This window comes from Botrytis fragariae, assembly GCF_013461495.1.
Source record: "Botrytis fragariae strain BVB16 chromosome Unknown tig00000797, whole genome shotgun sequence".
Lineage (NCBI taxonomy): Eukaryota > Fungi > Ascomycota > Leotiomycetes > Helotiales > Sclerotiniaceae > Botrytis > Botrytis fragariae.
This window is the reverse complement of record NW_023501013.1, coordinates 505,046-528,644: the sequence shown is the minus strand read 5'-3', so window position 1 is coordinate 528,644 and position 23,599 is coordinate 505,046. Positions and strand designations below refer to the sequence as shown.

General features: G+C 42.5%; 11 protein-coding genes across 11 annotated transcripts; 7 read left to right on the top strand and 4 right to left on the bottom strand.

Annotated features, from left to right (window-relative positions):
• Nucleotides 1–228: 228 nt before the first annotated feature.
• Bfra_010533 (putative hemolysin-iii channel protein izh2 protein) lies at nt 229–1,268 on the top strand (the record flags this gene model as incomplete). The annotated part of the gene is made up of 3 exons (XM_037340864.1): nt 229–771; nt 827–1,060; nt 1,110–1,268. 3 exons carry the CDS (start codon nt 229–231, stop codon nt 1,266–1,268), a joined length of 936 nt encoding a protein of 311 aa, XP_037186507.1.
• Nucleotides 1,269–1,752: 484 nt separating this feature from the next.
• Nucleotides 1,753–2,683, top strand: Bfra_010532 (putative 3-oxoacyl-(acyl-carrier-protein) reductase protein; the record flags this gene model as incomplete). Its single annotated transcript, XM_037340863.1, has 2 exons — nt 1,753–1,918; nt 1,983–2,683. The coding sequence occupies 2 exons, from the start codon at nt 1,753–1,755 to the stop codon at nt 2,681–2,683; spliced, it is 867 nt and encodes a 288-aa protein (XP_037186506.1).
• Nucleotides 2,684–3,303: 620 nt separating this feature from the next.
• Nucleotides 3,304–4,963, bottom strand: Bfra_010531 (putative mg2+ co2+ transporter protein; the record flags this gene model as incomplete). The annotated part of the gene is made up of 4 exons (XM_037340862.1): nt 3,304–3,361; nt 3,641–4,139; nt 4,242–4,403; nt 4,450–4,963. 4 exons carry the CDS (start codon nt 4,961–4,963, stop codon nt 3,304–3,306), a joined length of 1,233 nt encoding a protein of 410 aa, XP_037186505.1.
• Nucleotides 4,964–6,338: 1,375 nt separating this feature from the next.
• Nucleotides 6,339–7,177, top strand: Bfra_010530 (putative mannose phospho-dolichol synthase protein; the record flags this gene model as incomplete). Its single annotated transcript, XM_037340861.1, has 3 exons — nt 6,339–6,475; nt 6,548–6,582; nt 6,603–7,177. The coding sequence occupies exons 1-3, from the start codon at nt 6,366–6,368 to the stop codon at nt 7,175–7,177; spliced, it is 720 nt and encodes a 239-aa protein (XP_037186504.1). The 5' UTR covers nt 6,339–6,365.
• Nucleotides 7,178–7,596: 419 nt separating this feature from the next.
• Nucleotides 7,597–9,412, bottom strand: Bfra_010529 (putative gmc oxidoreductase protein; the record flags this gene model as incomplete). The annotated part of the gene is made up of 3 exons (XM_037340860.1): nt 7,597–8,315; nt 8,365–9,237; nt 9,286–9,412. The coding sequence occupies 3 exons, from the start codon at nt 9,410–9,412 to the stop codon at nt 7,597–7,599; spliced, it is 1,719 nt and encodes a 572-aa protein (XP_037186503.1).
• A 734-nt stretch (nt 9,413–10,146) lies between these two features.
• Bfra_010528 (uncharacterized protein) lies at nt 10,147–10,762 on the top strand (the record flags this gene model as incomplete). Its single annotated transcript, XM_037340859.1, has 3 exons — nt 10,147–10,270; nt 10,316–10,621; nt 10,668–10,762. 3 exons carry the CDS (start codon nt 10,147–10,149, stop codon nt 10,760–10,762), a joined length of 525 nt encoding a protein of 174 aa, XP_037186502.1.
• Nucleotides 10,763–10,832: 70 nt separating this feature from the next.
• Bfra_010527 (putative mynd domain protein) lies at nt 10,833–11,232 on the top strand (the record flags this gene model as incomplete). The annotated part of the gene is made up of 3 exons (XM_037340858.1): nt 10,833–10,860; nt 10,926–10,986; nt 11,019–11,232. 3 exons carry the CDS (start codon nt 10,833–10,835, stop codon nt 11,230–11,232), a joined length of 303 nt encoding a protein of 100 aa, XP_037186501.1.
• Nucleotides 11,233–12,716: 1,484 nt separating this feature from the next.
• Nucleotides 12,717–13,721, bottom strand: Bfra_010526 (uncharacterized protein; the record flags this gene model as incomplete). The annotated part of the gene is made up of 1 exon (XM_037340857.1): nt 12,717–13,721. One exon carries the CDS (start codon nt 13,719–13,721, stop codon nt 12,717–12,719), a length of 1,005 nt encoding a protein of 334 aa, XP_037186500.1.
• A 1,705-nt stretch (nt 13,722–15,426) lies between these two features.
• Bfra_010525 (putative thioesterase superfamily protein) lies at nt 15,427–16,014 on the bottom strand (the record flags this gene model as incomplete). The annotated part of the gene is made up of 1 exon (XM_037340856.1): nt 15,427–16,014. The coding sequence occupies one exon, from the start codon at nt 16,012–16,014 to the stop codon at nt 15,427–15,429; it is 588 nt and encodes a 195-aa protein (XP_037186499.1).
• Nucleotides 16,015–18,134: 2,120 nt separating this feature from the next.
• Nucleotides 18,135–20,419, top strand: Bfra_010524 (uncharacterized protein; the record flags this gene model as incomplete). The annotated part of the gene is made up of 3 exons (XM_037340855.1): nt 18,135–18,355; nt 18,522–18,710; nt 18,865–20,419. 3 exons carry the CDS (start codon nt 18,135–18,137, stop codon nt 20,417–20,419), a joined length of 1,965 nt encoding a protein of 654 aa, XP_037186498.1.
• Nucleotides 20,420–21,366: 947 nt separating this feature from the next.
• Bfra_010523 (putative dna damage response protein) lies at nt 21,367–22,154 on the top strand (the record flags this gene model as incomplete). The annotated part of the gene is made up of 3 exons (XM_037340854.1): nt 21,367–21,397; nt 21,557–21,584; nt 21,668–22,154. The coding sequence occupies 3 exons, from the start codon at nt 21,367–21,369 to the stop codon at nt 22,152–22,154; spliced, it is 546 nt and encodes a 181-aa protein (XP_037186497.1).
• Nucleotides 22,155–23,599: the final 1,445 nt, after the last annotated feature.

Below are 23,599 nucleotides of genomic sequence, written 5' to 3'. Positions count from 1 at the left end.
CGTCATCAATTGCTGCTTTAAGAAGGAACTCCCAACATTATTTTTGATGAATCTGATAAGAATTTCAGTACCTGGGTAATTATCATCCCAGCTTTATCCATAAAATGATGGATTTATTATGTCAAACCGGTCGTTTGCTCCTTCAGTCGTGATTTTACTTGTAGCGATTGACTTCATTTCATTTCAAGGTAATCAATCGTAAGCACAAGCTCACTCACTGGCATTAAGATGTCGACCCGTCAACGAAGACCATCGACGACATCGACCACAGAACTTCTTTTCGAAACAGTCAAAAATATTGAAAAGAAAGTCGAAAATTCTCTTACAGTACTTTGGGATGATCTTCCCTCGTGGCAACAAGACAATCATTACATTAGATCTGGTTATCGACCTGCAACATCATCTTTCCAAAAGTCCTTTGCATCTCTGGGTTACATTCACAATGAATCAGTCAACATCTATTCGCATTTGGTTGGAGCCGTAGTATTCACACTTTCGGGATTTCTCCTATATGCAATCATTAAGCCTAGATATGCGTCCGCTGAAAACGCTGATGTTCTAGCATTTAGTTGCTTTTTTGCAGGAGCTGCATTATGCCTTGGGATGTCGGGGACTTACCATACTATCTCTAATCATTCTCCCACTGTTGCTAAGTTTGGCAATAAGTTAGATTATTTGGGGATCGTTTCTCTCATCACTGGGAGTGTTATACCTGGGATCTATTATGGTTTGTATTGTCATCCACATCTATTCGAATTTTACTCCACAATTGTAAGTCGTTTCTACAAGATGCGTTCAATTTTCATTTGGCTCATGATACATTCAGACGGGTGTCCTTGGAGGTATTTGTGCAGTTGTAGTCATGCTTGAAAGGTTTAGAACTCCTGCCTGGAGACCTTATCGAGCAGGCATCTTTGTGGCTCTGGCGCTTTGCGGAGCCGTCATTCCAATACTGAATGGGATACAACTTTATGGATTCCATGCAATGCGTGAACGAGCGGGCTTGACATGGTTGCTACTCGAAGGATTTTTTTACATTCTTGGTGCTTCATTATATGCGGTAAGTATCCCAAAGGTGTTTAAGGGAACAATTATCTGATATTAACTAGGCTCGATGGCCTGAACGGACCTCACCAGGTTCTTACGATATTTGGGGAAGTTCCCATCAAATATTTCATATGCTTGTCCTTGCGGCAGCTGCTTCACATTTGTACGGCTTGACTATAGGTTTTGATTATTATCACAATGGTCTTGGACTGAAATGCTGAATCTCGAAACGTTGGTTGCGAGATCTATATGTTTGGATGCTACGGAATATTTCATTCACCGGTCGATTGAATCTAAGTCTTCAAGTTGAATGCGTGGTAGGTATTTAGACGCGACAAAGAACGCGAATGGGGGCTTCGGCATGTAAAGAAGACGACTTAGCGCGGTACCTTTTAGATGGTCAAGAAATCCGCCACATCGACAGACGCAAATACTTAGTTAGAATGGGACTAGAGAATCATACAATACAAGACATCATCCTCAAGTAATTGAAATTGGAGGCGGGTATTTCGAACGGCTGTGAGGACAAAATAGTTCATTATCCAAAAATAGAAATTCAGCATGCCTCGGTCCGGCAATCAAAAATCCGGGGAAGCTGTCATTCCCCGCCTTAATTCATACACTAGGAAACCTCACAAATACAAACAAATGCCACCGCTCTTGCTACCTCTAACTTCAATCTCCTATCAATCAGAGAACTATACAATGGCGTCTCGTATTGCACAAATTGCTGGCCATCTCAATTATCCCAAGGGATTACTTGCTGGTCAAGTAGCTATAATCACCGGTTCTGGCCAAGGTATTGGTGCGGAAACCGCGAAACTTTTCGCGAATGAAGGAGCCAAAGTGATTATATCTGATATCGATGGCGGTCCGTACCTTTCAACTCGCTATTTATCTCAATGCTACCGATACTGACCCAATCCCCCTCTCAGCCAAAGCAAAATCCGTCGCCGACGAAATTAATTCCGCAGCAAGCGGCCGCGCAATTGCAGTTCCAGGCGACATGCTTGATGCCGAATATCTCAAAGTGCTTGTGAAGAAAGCTGCAGAATTTGGAAACGGAAAAATCCATATAATAGTAAATAATGCGGGATATACATGGGATGGGGTAATCCACAAAATGACCGACAAACAATGGGAAAACATCTTGGCTCTTCACAACACCGCCCCTTTTAAACTTATTCGCGAAGCCGCGCCATATTTTCGCGTCACAGATGGTGAGCCCCGATGTATAGTAAATATATCTTCTACATCTGGTGTTCATGGCAATGCCGGCCAGGCCAATTACGGAGTTGCAAAATCGGGGATTAATGGACTTACGAAAGTGATTGCGAAGGAATGGGGTCCAAAGTTTGGAGTAAGATGTAATAGTATAGCTTTTGGACATATATTGACGAGATTGACTGCTGCGAAGGAGGAGGGCGCTTTTGTGACGACGCCGGATGGAGAGAAAATTGCACTGGGAATACCGAAGGGTCAGGGGAGTCAGGGGAAAGATGCGAATTTGGATATCCCGTTGAGGAGGGCGGGTACAGCTGGGGAAGCGGCGAGAAGTATCTTGGCAGTCGCGAGTCCGTTGTTTGGATATGTGACGGGGCAGGTTATTATGGTGACGGGAGGGAGAAATATGTAGCTGTGTTTATATACAATGGAGATGATGGATTGTCTTGCTCCGGGGTATATTTGCTCTGCTCATGTTTAGGTGAACACACCTTTTAAAATTGAGTCCTCATTTTCCGAATGTTTCAAAGACTCTCCCATCAATTCAGTTGATTTTCCGATTCGATGTCTCTGGATAAGTATGAGATTTTCAAATTTAATCGCACATCAGTACCATATCATAAATCGCGTAATACGCATTTTTCTTCGTGATCAGCTATATAGTGTTGAATGAATTCACCGTCCTCATGTATACTAGCTTAGCGTTAGTCATCACAATGCAAGCCTCCACATACCTACAATACATAGTCTATGTGAGAGCACAGCTCAAAACGGAGGCTATAAGCAAAAAAACTTGCATCAGTCTCTGAACTATTTCTTTGCATATTTGACATGATAAGATTCTGCTAAAAAGACTGCATACAAGTCATACAACAAGACTATTGATATCCTATCCAACGCCAAAGCACTACCACTAAATGATATTGTCATTGTTACACTATGACCTCAAGTCATAATTTCGCCAGGAACTTGTCAATAGTAAATCCTTATCTTTCTATCCAGGTATTCATCTTTGGCTCTAGTGATTAAAGTCTAGCTAGCGACTGGTCCAGCAGTCGTTCCAGGCCATCGCAAATGGGTTTCTAATAAACTGTATATGCGTTAGTCAATCTTGTAGGTCTTGGGTGAGGATTTGACCGCAGGTAGTATACCTCGGACTATTGAGTAGAAAATGTCGTCGGACCAGAGTATGGACGTACGAAACTGCCTTGGAGGAGAAGACAGAGAGCGATATTGTCGCTAAAATTTGTTGTAAATTTTCGATATCAATTTATTAAACCAGCGGAACCATGATCCATGGTCTAACCCCATCAACTTTATTCCCTTCTTAAAGCACCGGAGTATAACATAGATTGGGAAATAACAATACCTAAGATTGCGCGATCTTCGGAATACCCATAGAAATGTAAGAAACCCTAAGCCACAAAGTATTCCCGCAGCTATGAAAAATGCTTTCCATGATGCGCCACTTCCGGTCAATTCATTTATATTCATACCGAAAAACGATGTAACCAAGGTGATGGGGAGAAAAATGAATGCTAGGACCGACAATTTTCCCAAAGTTTTGGATTGCTGAATCGATTTTTTCGATTCGTATAGTGCAACATTTCCAACTCTCCATGAAAGTGAGTCTCGAGCACATTGCTCAAGTTCGCGGGCCCTTTTTAGCCTTTTGCGATGACGTTCAATCACATTTTGTATTTTGTCGTTTCCACGAATGCCTAATGCACCTTCTTGATAGTCTTCAAGGTTCTGAGTGATCAATTCAAAGTCTTCAATCGCACCACGAGACTGTATCCATGCTAAGGTGAGATCTGCATCTCTGGCTTCTTGCGTTTCAGCCTCTGAAAACCGAGGATTCTTAAAATCTGGATTAAGCCAACATTAAAGCTCAGATTTCAGATTTCCAAGTTCAGAGAGAAAATACGCTTCCAACTCTCGGATTAAGGGAAAGACACACTCGATTGGACTTGATTCCATAGATTGAGTATCCAGGTCCGTAAAATCGTTCCAGTTGTTGATAAGGGACTGCGCAACGGTATCTGCACTCTGCCGAATGGCATCTACTCGCGACTTTCTAACCGAGTCATATTTGTCTGATTGTTCCGTCCATATGCGATAATATACGACCACTATATATGTGAGAATCCTGAAATGACCTTCTCCAGATATACTGACTAGTTTTACGATTCCCACACTCATTAATTGTCCAGAGCAGTTCAGGCCTGGCTTCGAATCTCCTGAGTATACCAAAATCAAAAACAAGTTGTGAAGTTCCCGCTACCGTAGGGTCAGACCCGTAAGAACTCGAGTCAAATTTGACATTCGCGTTGTATTTAGCTTCTAGAATTTCGTGTGCTGTGCTATAAGCTGAGCGGAGGGCTACTTCATCAAAACCATGATATACACCAGAGATCGTTGTAGGAGGAAGTATGAGAAAGATGACTCTAGTGCTAATTTCGGATGGTAATATAGCTAGTTGTTCATTAAATAAAGAGGGTGTTGAAACAAAGTTAATGAAATTGGTGGAATCAACACAGCTCGAGTTAGGTTTTTCGATCTGCCAATTGAACTTTTGGTAAGAGAAAGATTTAGCATCCGATACTTGTACAGAATTTATGTCAGCAATAAGAGTAAATAACGGAATATCATCCTTCTCCATTGAGAATCGGGGTTCGCTGAGACCTCCCATATTGATATGGATGGATAATCTTGAAGCATGCAGTTGTCTTGCTTTGATACAGTGAAATAGTAACGAGGGAGCGATCTTTAAATTCAAGAGATGACATATGATTATAAGTTTTCAACACATACGCGTAGATATTTCAATAGAGGTATGGAATGTTTTGCGCGCTTAATAAGTATCATTGTTCCGCATAGACACCCCTAATTTGATATTTTTTATTCTGTTTTATACCATTCGATTGATGAAGACGTGCATCTTTGAACAAGGCAAGCATGGAAGACTAGGCCATGGCGGGTACAGCGATGACTGCATGATATTAACCGCCCTTAGGGGGGGGGGCAAGGGTTGTAACCCAATAAAGCCGATGCTGGACTCTGGATTTGAATCTGCATTTTAGTTTTCCAATACGCATCTGACTGCATGGTTTTTCTTTGGGAATGTCGATCAGACAAAGAAGCGCTTAATGTCCATTTTATCGAGACACTTGTACGATTTTGGCTACCATATCTGCTCAAATATGTTACACGAATTAATAGTCGGCTCATTCATTAAGTGTATCTACCCAAAAGCTACTGCGCCATGCGAATCAAAAGAGCCTCGATGTTACTTGTCCAAAATGAGACCTCCAATGAGCTACACTGAAAAGTGAACTACAATATTTCGCGGATATAGTGCATAAGTAGGATATCAAGCCCAACGTCGGTATTGTCGCAATATGAACCATCGTGATAGTCAAGGGTGACAGTATCTTATCAAGGATAAATGCACACGACTAAGATGCTTTACAACGCGAGAGCAAGTTGCACCCATAACTTGAACGATTACATGCTGACTTCCTGAGCCATCACGATCAAATACAGACATTCTTGTAGAGTCAAACTGAAAATGCTCGAATGGAGAGCTGGCACTTGCCAAATAATATTCTAACTCTCGCCATTTCAGACCTTATATACGCCAAAGACTAGGAGCATCTAGTTTCAGCTGATACGGGTGAATTGAGACGATCTTGAGGGAAAGTCGCCGGTTCCAACTTTGCTGAAATGAAACCAGGAAGAGTCACAGCTTCTCAAAGTCAGTCCGTTAGTCTTGTTGATCTCAGAGGGAAAGTTATTGTTCATTCACAATATTGTAACCCTTGAAATCCTGAAAGGCTTGGGATACATGCAATTGGTTCTATATCCCACTTCCACCCATCGACTTGATGGTAACCTGATAGCGACGCGGCCGGTGTGATTACTAAGCGAGCCATGTCGGATTGCCAATTTTGTGGACACGGTGCACCTGAACCCCATCGAGCTCCACGAGAAGTCAACAACCACACTCCTTTAACAACTTAGACTTTTAATTGAATAGTCCCGATTGATTCTCGACACTTACCTTCCTTTACCTACAATAATAATCATCCAAAATGGCACCAAAAGCAACCAAAGACAAATACTCCGTAATCCTTCCTACCTACAATGAACGTCGCAACCTTCCCATCATTACATGGCTTCTTAATCGCACATTCACCGAGCAGTAAGTTTGCGCCAATGGCTCGCACTTTTGTGCGCATTGATTCTTTTCAGACGGCAGCTAATTGAATTACAGAGGACTCGATTGGGAGCTCATCATCGTTGACGACGGTTCCCCGACGGAACTCAAGTCGTTGCCAATCAACTTGCCAAAGCTTACTCCCCTCACGTTCTCCTCAAAGCTCGCGCCGGCAAGCTTGGTCTTGGAACGGCATATGTTCACGGTCTTCAATTCGTAACTGGAAACTATGTTATTATTATGGACGCGGATTTCTCTCACCACCCTAAATTCATCTCCCAAATGATCGCGAAACAAAAGACGCTTTCTACAAATGGTGGATATGATATTGTTACCGGCACAAGATATGCCGGTGATGGAGGTGTATTTGGATGGGATTTGAAGAGAAAGTTGGTTTCCAGGGGCGCCAATTTGTTTGCCGACACCGTCTTGAGACCTGGGGTTAGCGATTTGACGGGAAGTTTCAGACTATACAAGAAAGCGGTTTTACAGAAGGTTATTGAAAGTACGGAAAGTAAGGGATATACTTTCCAGATGGAAATGATGGTTAGAGCTAAGGCTATGGGATGCACGGTGGCCGAAGTACCAATCAGTTTCGTGGATCGTGTTTATGGAGAGAGTAAATTGGGTGGTGATGAGATTGTGGAATATGCAAAGGGTGTCTTGAATTTGTGGATGAAGGTTTAGGTTAAGTGTGTACATGGATATATTGTATGCATGGTGGATGGAGTTGGTGGTTTTATTGGGATCTATAATGGTCGGATCTTAGTTCTTGGAATTCGATGATGTATACTATCATATGGTTGGACTGGTGCAATTTTGACAATGAAACTTCCTTTGCACTCAGCAGTCGAGTGGTTGCATCTTGTTTATATTATGGGGTGACATCTCACTCTTCTTGCCGTCATTCATGGGTCTCTACCGACCTCTTTCACCGCTGGTTTAGTATTGAATGATCAAATAGTGGCATATCGCGACGACCGATATAAATCATTTCTCAGTTATTATATCATCCGCAATTTTCTCGGCAATCATATAAACAGAAGCTTGAGGATGTCCAGGAAGCGCAAAAGGAAAGATCGAAGCATCAACGACTCTTAGGCCCTCTACTCCAAACACCCTTCCCTCGAATCTACAACCGCATTCGTATCGCCAGTTTTGCCCATTGCGCATGTGGCACTAGCATGCCACATTGGAGCCGAATTCTGTTGAATATACTCCAAAATTTCTTGGTCTGTTTGTACTGCTACTCCTGGGAGAATTTCAGGCCCTGTCTTAATAGATTTAGCTGGGTCGCTGTCCCATATTTGTCGGATACGTTTGAATATTGCTACTGCTACTTCGGAATCTGCAGGATCACTAAACCAACCAAGATCGATTACAGGTGGGTCCAACATGCTAGCGCTCTTGATAGTGATATTGCCTCGGGAAAGAGGAGCTGTAAGTACTCCGCCAAAAACACCAATTGTAGAGAAATTGTCACCTCCAAAACCTGCTCCTACATATTCTGCTTCTGGCCAGTCAGATGGGAAATATTCTAGTGATGATGTTGTCTGTTGCGAAAAATTTTCTCGTAGTTCTTCTGGGATTCTTTCGAAAGATAGGTAACCGGCTGCTGAGCTGTATGGCCCACCAGCATCTTCGTAATATCGTTGCAATATCTCGGCAGAGTTGTTCAGATTTGCAACAATACTTCCAGCACTGGGTGTGTTGATTTGGTTGAGTACAGTGAATGAGACTTGATCCCATAGATTTTGTCCTACTCCTTGAAGTTCCGAAATTAGCGGGATGTTTTGTTCCTCAAGTGTAGGGCGTGGACCGATTCCTTCTCCAAATTAGCAATGACATTCTTGATCTTGAGAGTAGCTTCTCACCAGATACCATGAGTAATTGTGGCGAGTGAAAAACTCCTGCGGATACGATGACTTCTTTATTCGCATGAATGGTGTATTGAAATCCTGCTGTCGATACTTGAACCGCATTTGCTCTTTTTGGTGAATCAGAAGCGAAAAGGATCTTTAGGGCTTGAGTATGGGCATGCACCATGATATCGGTATTCTCAATAGCTTCTTCTAAGAAACTTGACTGCGAAGATGATCGTACAGCTTTCTTGGGTTCAATAGTCGAAGGGACCCAAGCACCATGACCAGATAAAGAACCACTACTGAAGCCAACTGAACTTACTGGAAGACCAATAGACTGTACAGCTTTCGCAAGTGCATTTATCGTGGGATCAACCCAATTGTTCCAGGAAACTTGTAGAGGCCCACCAAAAGAGTTATCAAAAGCTGTGGTGTTATACACTACTGTTGCAGATGTCGAGTTTCTTTTTACAATATCAGGTGGAGTCAAATGACAAGACTTCTTGTAATATGGAAGAAGATTCTCAAAAGTGAAACTCTCATCTCCTACAAGTTCAGCCCATTTCTGATACGTACCAGAAGTAGCACGGTGGTATGATAACGCATTCAGTGCTGAAGATCCTCCCAGCGTTTTTCCTCGAGCATAGTGTATTCGCCGGTTCCCAGCATTTACCTGTGGTACAGAAAATAGATCCCAGTCAATGAGCGGTTGTTTAGGATAATCTTCAGTTGAGTAAACCAAGGGCATTTGTAGGCTTCCATATGGGACGATGCTATAGTTTCCATTGTCTTGTTCGTAAAAACCACCTGCCTCGATTACGCAAACAGATGCTATTTCTGCGAGCCTTGATGCAATGACCAACCCTGCTGTTCCACCTCCAACCACTGAATCTATTAACTCAGATTCTCCAGGTACTCAAAGATCTCACGTACCAACATAATCATAAGTAGCATTTCCAGGAACCGCAAAAGCACTCGAACGAAGTCGATGTTGAGTTTTTGCAGTACCAGCTACAGATTGTATGAGCGCAGGCAATATCGATATCCAAGCACGAATCATTGATGTTGTTTATCGTATTGTGAATGATCTATCGAGTGTCAATCGTGAAGTTCATGAGTTTGTATGTTCTGTTTGCTGTCTCGGGGGATACTTTGACCCAGGCAAAATCTCCCCACTGCCAAGTGTCAGCAGTACATCCGGATAAAACCCTGGGACGAATCACGTCACTGAGGAGTGCTTTAATACCGCAGTGTTAAGATTATCTGAAGTATTAAGAACGGAGATGCTCCACAGTTTATGCTGTATATACGTGGCTTGCAAGCCGTCTACAATATATCAAATATATCACAATGTCAACAAGGAGACTTCACAAGATGACAAAATTTATCTCACTGAATTATTCTCTAGCCTCTGGCTTGATAATTCCTCTCTCTGTGATGTCATGGACATACGCTTTGCCCACGTATGAGTACCCGCCTGCGCTTGTTCGTAGCACGAGCGGGATGTGGGATCCAAAAGCAACAGCAATGATATCTCATTGTCGAGCATTTTGACAGCTAAGTCTATGGATTCTCGTTCTGTGGTCACTGAACTTCGTCCAAAAGATACTACCAGGGCACGCATCGCGCAGAAGCATTAAAACAATACCCAGACGATATCACATTTCTCCATTTCCAGCACGCTGCAACCTCCGCATGCGAAAGGGATCGAACTTCCATATACGAACAGTCCTTATCCGATGATGTCAAGTGGATGAAGGCAGAGATGGGAACAGTATAGAACAAACCATATACATGGGCCTCAGGACTCCACTCCATGCCAGAACCAAAAGGTCCATCAAAGCCGCTGATGTAGCTATGAAAGAATGCTCAAAGGTGCTCCAAATCCGGTCTTCTACTGTAGCTGTATCAGACTCAGGTGAAATATCTTAAAGTATGTTCGCAAGTCGAGATATACATAAAGGTGATATCATTATCGAGCGCAGCCCAGTCTTATCAACCAGTAGCTTACAACTAAGAAAGCATTTAAATTTGATAGATTCACTACTAGGAGAAGCGAAGACTGGATCGCAAACTTCTCCAGGGAACTGTTTCAATTGTTGCAGACTCCTAAATAACTCCGGGCCAAAATATGGATTTGCATGTTGTTCCCATTTCTACTTTTGCAGTCTCGACTGCAAAAATCTCGCTAAACAGTATTACCACGATGCATTATGTGGCACCAATATACTCCCCATCTATACGTTCTCGAAAAATAAAAAAGTGTTACGTATGTGGGCCCGAGATAGCTGGAATGATATAGTTACGGCTTTCAGCGACATGCAAACAAGGAGGTGGACATCCGCTTCAACACCCTCTTATAGCCAATCGAAGTAGTCACGAGGCAGCTGCACAGGATCCCTGGTCCTGAGATATTCGTATCATTCGGCCTCTTAAAACTCTGGAGCTGCTTGTGATAGATATTTTCGCGAATCAGTGATATGATTCGTGGGTATTGGAAACTCTGTGGTATATCTATCTTTGCCATAACAGCTATCCCAACAATAACAACATAACTGATGACATTCTCACAGACAAACATTCAGAGTCATCTCGGCTGGAGAGTATAATGCAGAAGACGAGTACCTATGCTAGGTTGATAGCTTATACGCAATGTTTAACCATAGTTGCGAAGATCCGCGAATGCTGGGTACACACATCCAGGACTTTGATCGGGAGGGCTCGAAGTTTCAATACTGCGCCGAGAGGGAAGTTAAGAAGGGGGAAGAGGTTTGTCTCAGTTACATTGAAGTACCATCGCGATCAAAGATGAAAAGACGACACGCCCTTGCGAGATGGCTCTCCGGTGATTGTAGGTGCAAGAGATGTTTGGCTGAATAGCATGTAATAGTCCCTCTGACTATCTAGAACTATCTTTCACAGCACTGAAATATTCAAATAAATCGAAATCATGTCTTATTAGACTAGTCTAAGCCTTTATATTTATGTTTTGATTTGCATTGCTAACAATTATTACAATTGAAGCTATCAGTGATTTCTACCATGGAGGTTCAAAAAGATACCTCCTGTCCCCGCCCCCATGTAAGATCCCAAACAGAAATCGAGGTGTCGGATGAAATTTTGATGAACGATTGATGGCCTTTAGCAATGTGCAGAAGATGAGATATTCTTTTTTTGTAAGAGGGAGATTTTTGTAACTGTTGACTTTGGAAATGTTGAAGGTGCGACTGAGTCAATATATACAAGCTAGATCGAAATCATTGAAAATTCCACACCTTCCACACCCACAAGAACGATTTCTCTAAAGTCAATCCTGAAAGACTCACCATGTCAATGTACGTAGAATACAGAAAGTCCGCACCCTAGTGTACAAACTCGCCCATGTGCTCTTTCCTTACGAACAGTGAAAACAGCGAAAACTATTACCATGGTGGGCACTTCCTCACAAAAATACCCTCTCTGGTGTTGATATATTCGTCCTCTAGGTTGCCTGAATCGTCTAGACATTCGCTCCTGAAGGAAAAGACTCGATGGAGTTCAAAGCTAGCAAGTCATGCATACACATGTAGTAAGAACAGTAGTGATGAAGATTGATCATTCTTCCATCCAAGGAAAGCAAATGAATTCTTGTCGGGGTGAAAGATAATGTAACTGCTATACATTTTCCAGATGAGATTGTAGGCTAGAGTATCAAGATAATGCGTTGGTCTTGACAATCTTCAGGTTAGTTGCGCAACTGAACAATCACCACGGTAGCCGGTGTCAAATTTTGGAGACCATTGCGATACAACATAGCTTTTGGACCTTCTGAAATTCGTCTAAGCCGTCAATGATTCGGAACCTCGGGTTGCCGTCAAAAATCGAGACGGTGAGGGACAAACTTGATGGGGAATTTCAAGAAGTCACAACGAAGTAACCATCATGCATTCCAAACCCCCAGGTAAAAATCAAGATATGTCTTATTCGAACGAAGTGATGTCGTCGTATCGATACATACACAAGTTGGCGCTTTGATGTTTACTAAACCTGGTGAAGTCACGTTTGTGGGTGCTTTTGATTCACAGGTGTATCTTACATCACTTGCATGGATGTTATAGCTATCATGGAGTTGAAGAATTCTTTGGGGAGAGAATTCTTTTTCTTAGGAATAATGAAAGATTACTCTATCAAAGACTGTAATGCCGTGGAATCTTATCAGCGATTGAGGCGTGCTCTTCTTCTTCTCTGTTGACTCGGCGAGGGAAGAAGCGTCTTCATAATAAGTATCCCCATTTTCCGAATCCAAAAACAACACCACCAAAATCCATTCACATCACAAATAAGTACCAAGGTATCTAACTATCTCCAACCTCCAACATCCCCCCTCAAACCCAAACCCTATCCAACCCGCTCTCCTCAAAAAGCTTCAAAATCACCACCTCCTTCTTTTCCCTAACCACCCTCACCAACCCCGCACTCCTCTTATCCTTCGCATCCGCCCTCCTCTCCCTCCCCCTCTTCCACGTCTCCATCTTCCACTTCGTACCATGCGAAATACTATTCCTTGCATGTTTCTTAATATCCAACCACGGATCTCTCGGATCATCCAGCTTGTTGTATTTCCAATACGGGATATCCGGATTCGGGTCGCGTGGGAGCTGAGTCGGACGTTGCATAATAAGCACTGTCGAATCCCGACTTGTTTTCTCACTAGTCTCACCATCGCCATTCCAGCGCTGCGCTCTCTGCGCTAAGTTCTCTGCGTCGGTTTCAAATTCGCTGAGTGTGCGTTCGTCGGTAATTACGTGACGGAATCCTTTGCGGGGTTGTGCACAGTTCATGAATGAACCATCGCAGGTATTGAAGATCAAGGTCAAATTTTCCGCAGGACAGTAGCGGAGAAAATATGTGATGTGACGGTATGAGAAACTTTGGTGAGAGTTAAAGAGGTTGGAGACATCGAAGATCCATTCGTTTATACCATGATATTTTGGTAAGAGGATCTCATCGAGTAAGAAATTTTGTCTCGTGTACAGCACCTGAGGAGAATCTTTGTAGCGGTGGGAATCCGGGGTCTCGTAGAATTGAATATGGACTGATCGGAGGAGGACTTGTTCTGCGCGAGTATATAAAGGGGCGCATTTGAGAAAGGATTCCAGGGTTTGGAAAGTGAAAGTTTGGTTTTGCAAATATTCTTTTGGAAATTCTGATTCGAGATCGTTGTAAATTGTGCGACAGGTTAATCGCAGAGATTGAAGTATCGATTTTTTAGATGACTGTATGTATCGAGATTGCTTGATGGATAGAGCCTCGGTCCAGATGATATTTCGGAGTTCGGTGGAAAGTTTCATAATTCCCACCTTCTCCGGAGGTAAATGTGTTAGTGACATGGTAACTAGATAACTCAACTTGTGAGATTCGGGTTGAGAAAAGTCTGAGTGTTTCGAAGTAGAGAGACTTTGTTGAGGAAGAAGGTGAGCTTCGGAGATTGGTATGGACTAAACTAGTATTATCTGCAGATGACACGTCGAACTCATTTCTTCCACAGTGCAGATTAATAAAAGTTGATAAATTTATTGCATGACTGATCGAATAGGTGGAAAACAAAGTTGCATTGTTGAGGGAGGTCTCAATGCTTAAATAGATCTACAGTACAAAACTTCCTAGGTAGATACCACGCCATAGACCGATCAAAGAACAACCCAAGCCGTGAAATGTATTGAATACTCGGATAGACACGTCGTATCCAAACCTGTAGTGAATTGAACTCTTTTCACCTCGATTATGTTAATCTCTACCTAGGTAGTTAGACGTCAATATTTTCTTCGTCTATTCTATTCACTTTCTCTTCTGTCCTTCTTTCATTCAAAATATACTTCAAGTGTTCAGATAGCCATACCGCCACTAATACCAATTACCTTGATCTTGATGAACCCCTAAGTATCAGTGTCGAACCTATGATGTGTTAATTGTCCAACCTCACACAACACATCGAGGGGTCCTCCATCTGCAGAATACTTCGCGCACTTTGGAAATAATTATGTAGACGAACTCAACAATTGAGTCATGGTGTTCTAGGCCAAGAGAGATTACTGAATCAATCATAAAGATGCCGTCGTGAGCCTTCGGGCACAAAATGCAAATTGAGTAATCAAGTCCACTCTCCACCAAGGTATACACTACATGCGCTACTCACGCCATTCAAACTAAGATATCCAAGTGCCGGTACAGTACCGAAAGGCATATTTTTGAGGCTGGTACCATGTGGCTGAAAATCAGACATGCAACAAATTAGAACATGGAACGCTTCGATTCCCTTCGATTGCATTATGTGGAAGCAATGATTCTTCTAGAACATTAAATCAGAATTTTGATTGCATGATATCGTCCTCCTCCCTATCATGACTAACAAGCAAAATTTAACCCATTTGACAGTCATGAGGTCGGGAATAGAAACATCATCCCAAAGCATTTACTGATGTTTTCAATGATTCGAATGACACGCAGCATTTCCGCGTAGGAAAGGGGTGCTGGAATCCCTCATGTGGTGATTCTTTACCGTGGTGTGTCCTTTGTTACTCCTTTCAGCAGAAAGAATCAACAAGTGCCTTCTTGTGCTCAACGCAAAACGATCTACTCCTTCACGCTTGTGAAGAGAACATGCTGCTTTCGAAGAAACGAGCAAAAACATGAAGCGAAGATATTGAGTAACTTCGTTGGAGAAAGATGATACAAATATCCAAGGAAATGATAAAAACATAGCCCCAAAGCTCGTCGACTTGGTAGAATAAAACATACTGAAGATCAGACAGAGTATCAAAGTAAAGAGGAAAGATGTCTTTCTTGCAAACAGAAAGAGAAGTATGCCCTTAGGCCATTAGAGCCCAGAATAGTGAGTGTTGCTAGTTTTTATAAATGAAACATCTTGACGTCTAAACCATTTAACATCACCCTATATCCCAAGTTATCTAAAAGTTGGATGGCATCTATATCTAATTCGAATTAATGATGTATGCCTCTAGGTCTGAGGATGTTGAGTCCTTGAACAATTCGTATCAAATCGAGTTGTAGCTGGTGACCAGGACATAGAAACTTTCACAGCTTTTCTCTCAGCTTTTTCCTATCCATCGTAATAAATAAAGCTTCCCCAGTGGCCAACACCACGCCCTCACCATCCTCGATCGTGGCTTTCCCAAATATCTTCCTCCCCTCTTTCCTGTCTACCCAACTTCTCCCCAACACAACCCCTGGTGTCCCGATTGGTTTTTTATACGTAATGTGTAGATAAGCGGTCACGGTAGTTTTATCCCTTGGCCTGGCGATTGACGCTGCACAACCGATCATATCATCCAACATGACTCCAGTGAATCCGCCATGCGCAGTATCAATATGGCCATTAACGTGCGGACCTAAACTCATCAACGCTAGAACTTCGCCAAACGAACGCGAGGAGTTAGGCGGAGAGTAGAAAAATTGACAATGCGAGATGGTGTCTGGTGTCTGAAGGGTAATGGCCGTAAATGTATCACAGGTATGATGTTCCTTGCGCATTCGCGACCGAGGTGAAAAGGGGTGCATAGAGCTGTCCTCGAGAATTGGTTTACACCATGGTGTTAAGGAGAAATGTTCCGCGGTTTCCTTTGGTATAGGCGCAAATGGGAACAGATCCTGAGGGAAACTCATGGTGGAAGATGGCTGAGTGTGTCCATTGTGAGATGCAACTGAAGTTGTTGATAGTAGTACATGCTGTGTTGCACCTCAGACAAATGTTAGACGTTGTGGATCTGATAAGTATTCCACTTTGGATGTGTGGTCAGGTTTGATAAGATAAGTGGATTCGGACTTCGGAACGATGAAACTAAAGCGCTTGAGAGTTGAAACATGAAACTAAAAAGGAAGAGCTACTCTCCAGCTATTGGAGCTGTGACCCTTGGAACTTGGAAGCTAGTTAGTTCAAGGGAAAGGGCACAAAAAGGTACAGGACTAGTCACTTCAATGTCAGCAAAAAAATAGTAATAAAATCTGATGTTTGAGGGAGCTTTCAGAATCATTAACGATGTTTGAATATTAAACTTTTGCGAAGACAAACATTCAGGAGATTCATGAAATTAAGGTTCAACACGATATTGAGTTCTAGATCTAGTACGAGAAAAAGGAGGAAGGGAAAAGCTAAATGAAGGTTGGAAGGATTATTATTGATATTGGTATTGATTATTGATACCGGAATACTTATTTGTAACTATCCAAAAATTATCCGTCCTCCTCATCCTTCATATATGAATCATTCTGCATACAGCTACCGGCCTAGATAGATACTTGATATATGTATGTATGTATATATCAATATTGTAGAATATCCTCGTAACATAAGATAGCCGCAAGATTAATGATGGAGTTTTATGGATCCCTAATATAGAATTTCATCACGGTTCACGAACACTTGCTTGGGTATAAGTTTTGATTAATGCTCTCCTGGCTAAAAATAAGGCTGGCTCGGCTGGGAAGTTCCATTTACCTTGGCTGAGCTTGCGAGCTTGCTTCTCTACCCTCCCTCGCCTCCTTCCTAGGTCACTTTGATGATTAGATGTCACTTAAACACTTTGGCCCCCCCTCAGAAGAATATGTCACTTCTATAATTATGATAGTTACCCGGTAGAACCTAGGTAGTATACCCCCATTATACCAGGCTCATTCCACTACCGATGACCCTTTCGAGTTATGAAACGAAAGTTTGCTTATGAACTCGAATGCACCCCTCCACCCCCTGAACACTGCAATCTTACCAAGACGACAATTGACCACTAACGAGGAAGAATGCGAGAGAGACGTTCCTTTTGTGTACGAGGTAGTATCAAATTGAATGATGTCTTTCATAAACATTGGCCGATATTCAGACGGTTTGTGGGAACGGTATTGATACACAGACCTGATTCTGGTCAAAACTCACTCAGAACAATTTTTATATATGCTCTGGACCTCTACCTCGACAATGAACTTACGATCTGAGCTCTGATTTTGGTTCGATCTCTTCTCGTCCAAGTATTCCACTCCCTCCATCATATTCTCACTCTTTTCAAGCTTTACTTCAAAATTGTTATTAGGCTGGTCCTTCATTGGTTGTCACAACCGGTTATTCATGTTGGGAGGTCATCGATAGGTAGCCACTCACTCATCACACTCACTCCTCACACACTCCTCGCACTCATTGCCACCAGTATACTCAATTCGTTTTACTCGTTGCCAGTCATTTGAAACTGCATGGTTTTGCTTGCGTCAACCACGAATTTCATTCCTTGAATCACCCACCACTCATCGTTCTTCAATCAGTTCAATCAGTTTATGCTATTTCATTTGTACATAACAGTACTATTCAGAGCGCAATCCATTCACAGCACAATTATCTTGATTCGCCGTACCCACCTCCTTATTCACACGACTTCTGTATTTACCTGTATAACAGTACACACTTTCACTTCTTACACTTTATCAATTAAACTCAACGACAATTAATAGCATCCACCAAGTTTGCACAGCCTTCGGCATCCTGTGAAGATCCTTCCAATTATTTACGAGAACACGAGATACATATCAAAAAAAAAGTTGTGTGTGTGGAGGACACCTGAAATCCCCCAGCTACAAAAGTCTAGAAGCTTTCAAGTAAAATAAAAGGTACAATACGTCTGGATCTGTCCATTCAAAGATTTCCCTCCGGATCGTTTTGCAACAAAGATCTTCCGAGAGCACCTCCATACCTCCACGATCCCTAGCGAAGATCATACAGGACTGGTACACAAGAATACATCATGTGGAAACGTCTCAATGCCCCAAGGAGTAGTGGTACTACAGCTCGTCAATCATCAATCAGTGAACCTGTACTTGTCGAGACAACTATTTTTGAGAAATCTTACGGAGCGGCTGGTGGAATAAACGTTGATATAAATATGTCATCTTCGGATAGAAATGCTCCTCATCCGTCAAGACCGACGAGAAATAATACTCCCAAAGGATTACCACTTTTACCATTGTAGGTCACAAGGTTTATCTATTTACTCTGAGAGTGGGGGCGTTGAAGTTCGAGGGGAATTATTAAGAGGGACAATGGATGTTGGGCTTATGTTTCAGCTTAATGATATCGCTGTCAATTCTACATTCTCATGCAATTACCAAACATTTGCTAATGTTTACATCAGTGAAGCAGTTCCTCCCATGCATTCTCGCCAGAATTCCGATAATTTCAGACCGGTTTCTTCTGTCTACTCACAGCCTTCTCCAGGCGCTTTGAATGATCAGTTTCCATATAATACATATGCGAAACCCATGACTCCAAGTTCAGCAGAGGTATCGCCTCCAAGCTCCCCTGAGTTTGATGGAACGCGACGGTAGGTCAAGTATTCTATTAGTTTTGAAAAAGTTCTCTTGGGGTTGGCTCGATTCAAAGTGCTGGACAACAATCTGTGAATGTTTGACGTCGCTTCATGCTTCATAATTCATTAGCGCAATAATAGGGATAGAAACTAATGAAAGTTCAAACAGAAACCCAAATAGATATCAAGATCATGAGGTCTCTCCAATCGATGAAATACCCGATATTTCGCAACTTGGATTCGGGAAGTCAAAAGAAAGGACGGATTCCAGGTTGAAGCCACCATCGAGCAATATTCCTGTTATGCGAAGAGAAAAAAGGCGAAATCAAGTCGCAGCAGTAGCAGCCAACTTATTAAACCGCAAAGATGTCGATGGGCCAAAGGGTAGAAGAACGGCAGATTTGAAATGGGATCCATATTCTACTGAACAAACTACAGGCGAAAAGGGAAAATCGCAATTCGTCAAGCCAGGAGAATATTCACCACCTCACTTGGGAAATGTTAGACAAATGGGGAATACTTCAATCATTAGCGCCGGTCCGCAGAAACCTCAAAATCAACCATCTTTTGGAGAGCGTGTTCGCAAATTGAAGAATAATGCGCCGGTAGAGAAACCAGAATGGAAGGGGCCAACAGGACGTTCAAAAATTGTACCCGCGCCGTCAGATGATTATACTATACCTCCACTTAATATTCCAATTCCAGCGAGGAGCGAAAAACGCATTACATCAGGCACAAGTACCCCTGTATCTTCCATCCGAAGTGCAAATAGTGAAACGGCGGCGGCACCAAGCTTCATGGATCTACCCGACCCAGTATCTATCAATGCAGGACCATTGTTCAGCGGTCAAAACAATCCACAGACCTATAACGAACCCTTAATTCAAAACCCCGAACCCATTCATGCGACGCACCTTACAAATTTCACCAACGATATTACTACAGAATCCCCTACCGCATATTATCCTTCTCATTCTAAGAACGATTCCACAGGAACTATTGAACGAAATTTTCGAGAAGCTCTTAAGAATTCTTTTCCTTCCATCGATCCAAACGAACCATACGTCCAACCACCTTCGCGCTTTAGTGTCAGTACAAAGGCTACTTCAGAAGCTACCCAATCTACCAGAGCACCCTCACTTGACATACAAAACGAGATGCATCCTCCACTCCCAATTCAATCCTATACCATGACAACTCAAGGACCTACTTCAATACTATCTCGAAAACGTCCTAAGGTCATCGCTGATGATAGCGCATCTATTTATTCTACGAAGAGCATTACTCGCAAAGCTATCAACTCAAATAGTCCAATAACAATCTCTATGACTTCTTCTCTTCCTCGCGAACACAATCACCCACCTCGCTCTTCATCCACTGTCACAAAATCTCTCCCCAGTACTCCTGCCGAAAGCGCATCGTCTGATCCTATATCTACTCTGGAGGCGCGTCTCGAAGCTCTTACACATCGTCGACAGAATATTGAAAAATCGATTAAACAGATGACGGAACTTATGCCAGCGGATCGAATGATTGTTACGGAAGAAGTGAGGAGGAAGAGGGAGGTGGAGAAGAAGCAAATTGAGAGATTGAGAGAGGAGGAAGCGGAGATTAGGAAGGAGGAACATGAGTGTGGCTTGAAACTACACAGAGCGTGGAAGAGGAAGGATAAGCAAGCGGGGTATGAGGAGACAGGATTATGGGTTAGGAGGGTTACTGGTTAGGCTGTGGACTCAGACCTAGCAGAGAGATGGAAAGAGGATAATTGGGCTTTTTGGCGCAGAAAATACGCAATGGTAAAGCAAGGCAATTAGGAGTTCGGTAGGCGCACACGTAGGAAATTTTTTGAGGGGTTGGATGGATCGATTTGGAGTTAAGGAAAATTCCGCCCATTGCATTGGATTTACATGTCCAATAGGTTGCGCGGACTTTTCTTTTATGGCGCATCACATCATGTTTCATTTTATTTCGTAAATCGGATTTGGAGATGTAGATCTATTCAGCTTCTCGTTGATCTCAAACTCTTGGTCTTGAGGAGAATTTATCTCGGAATCTCGGATTTGTATTATAGAATACCAGGTGATTTGGTTGATCAAACTATCAATGAATTTTAATCTTTATGAAATCGAATTGCATATTCATTAATTTCCTACACTTTGCAATTGAAGAGGCTGTGTATTCTTGCTGTACATGGATTTGTGTCAAAAATATATCATTGCGTTCTTGGCACAGATAGATCACTTACTCACGCAGTCACAGAGTTGCGTTGCGATCGCTCACTCGTCATTCAAACTACCGGTCTGGTGAGCTTCCGCGTGCCGGAGATCTTCACGTGATACACGGACGACCACCTATCATATTCCCCGCGATTTCCGAGCTGATGTGAGCTTGAAGCTTCGACTCTCTAATTCCTCATTTGAAATTTGAATTCATTATTTGGGTGTTCAACGTCAATAAATATTGTGTTTTGTTGGTTTCAATCTTGTCTTTGAGATTTTGTTTGGGATTTTGTTTGAGATTTTGAGGAAGAGTTTCAATTATCTGTGAAAGTTTCCATTTGCTTTCACGGCTATTTATCGTATTGCGGTGAACGACTGAGATATACAGCGGCAGCAAGAGAGAATATTACGATTACTGGTTCTTGAAGAGAGAGAGAATATTAGGAGGAATTATGGAGTACGTTGAGAAGAGAATGGCTGCTGGTATGTTCTTCGTGGATTTTATTTTGTGTGCTGCGATGGGGGAGAGGGGAAGGATGGGTCTTGAGATTGTTTGAGATTGGGCTGGATTAATTGAATCGGATCATTCATGTCATATCATATCAGTATGGAATCAAACCGCTAATCATCACATCAATACAGAAGCCCAAAGACCTGCCGGCGCAGAAGTGTATGTTACTCCCCCCTTCCAATTCCACCCCATCAACTCAGGCCTCGAAACAAACCCCAAACCCTCACTAACACCCCCCCCAGCGCCAGCCTAGCCACCCCAATCAACCTCCTCCTCCTCAGTCTCCTCGCCCTCCTCACCTACACCACCTTCCGCCCTAAGAAAGCCGTCCCCATCCCCAGCGCTCCCTCCCCCATCGTCTTCCGCACCTTCACACCCCCGGAGCTCGTCCCCTTCTCTGGCCTCAACAACACACCTGTGTATCTCTCTGTACGCGGCCGCGTTTTCGATGTGAGCAATGGAAGGAATTTTTACGGACCAGGTGGACCGTATGAGAATTTTGCAGGGAGAGATGCCAGTCGGGGGTTGGCGAAGGGCAGTTTTGATCCGGAGATGTTGACGGAGGATTTGCAGGCGGAGTTGGATACGTTGGAGGATTTGGATGCGGAGGAGTTGGAGGCGTTGAGAGGGTGGGAGGAGAGGTTTGAGGAGAAGTATTTGGTGGTTGGACGGTTGATTAGTTGCAAGGAGAAGGAAAGGGAGGACAGGGAAAAGGCGGAAAAGGCTTAGGAGGGTTTGGGATAGTGAGTATAGAGTGAGGGGTGAGGGGTGGATATATGGGGCTAGGTTTTGTGGTGGGATATATGAAATGTGGATGTTTCTTAGAATGGGATCTCGAAGAAAAACATCACAAGCCAACCTTTCAATAATGATTGGATGGGAGTTGGGGATGTGGTTCATTCATACATACATGCGGGTGGTGGTATATTTACCCCTCGAAGCGAGAATGATGACCCGGTTTCTATATTATGATTGCTGCATCCATTTCATTTATCCATCCATCCATCCATCCGTCCATCGATGAGATTGTGATATCCCTAGCTAGAGTATTTCAAACTCGATTATGCATACCTCGATCACTCTATCCATTTCTCCATTCATTCATTCATTCATTCATTCACCCCCTTCCCCCTCTCCCCAAAAGGAGAATCCAAGTGCACTAAGCGTATCAATTCTTTCTGCCTACCACACTATACACTACTAATAATACAACTAGACATCTATACATCTAGACATATTAACTATTAACCTACTCAGTATCTAAATATCATTAATCATATTACTTGATTGTTTGTGAAATTCTCTTCTCTTTCTCTGTCTTTTTTCTTCTTGTTTCTTTGCTTGTGATTAGATTTTAGATTTTAGATTTAAATTTTAAATTTTAAATTTGTGTTGTAGAGTTTTGAGAGGGGGTTGAAAATCGATGAGATGTAGGATGGGTGCGTTTGAAGGTTGGGGAGTTAAAGATGGGGATTGGAGATTACGATTGAAAGTAGAGATAATATCTCAAGATTTCTCAAAATCTCCTGAACGATCTTCTTTCAAGAGAGTGGAGGAGAAATTTGTCAGTGAGAGTGCTCGTAAAGAGGAAAGAGAGGAAGAAAGAAATGTAATTATATCATAAAATAGATGGATTTGGTAGATTTGATAGAATGTGTTTAAAGGTTGAGGAATACTTTTATTATCTTACTGTGGAGTATACTATCAGAAGCGAGGGGGTTCAAGGAGGGAGCTTAACGCGGGAGTTTGAAAGGGGAATGATTGTATGTTGTATGTTGTATATTATTGTATATTGAATATTGAATATTGGGTATTGGATGTTCACTTACTTATTCAGTTGGTGGAGGAGAATGGACAAGGAAGAATTGATGAGGAATAGGGGAGGGGGAGTGGATAGGAAGAGGAGAGGGGTAAAATTGTAGGGGGGGGATTGGAAAGGTATAATCGGTGGGTGTTTGCGAGATAGGGATCATGAGTGAGGAGGAGAGAATGTGACCATGTGATTATGTGATTATGTGATTATCAAGTGAAGTGTGAGATTTTAGCTTTTGGAATCTGAAATAATGATTGGACTTGAACTTGGGATTGGAACAAGATTGGAATAGGAATTGAAGGTGTTGTGGCATTGCTTGTGGTTTTGGCTTTTGATACCTTCAGGGTTTCTAGATAGTATA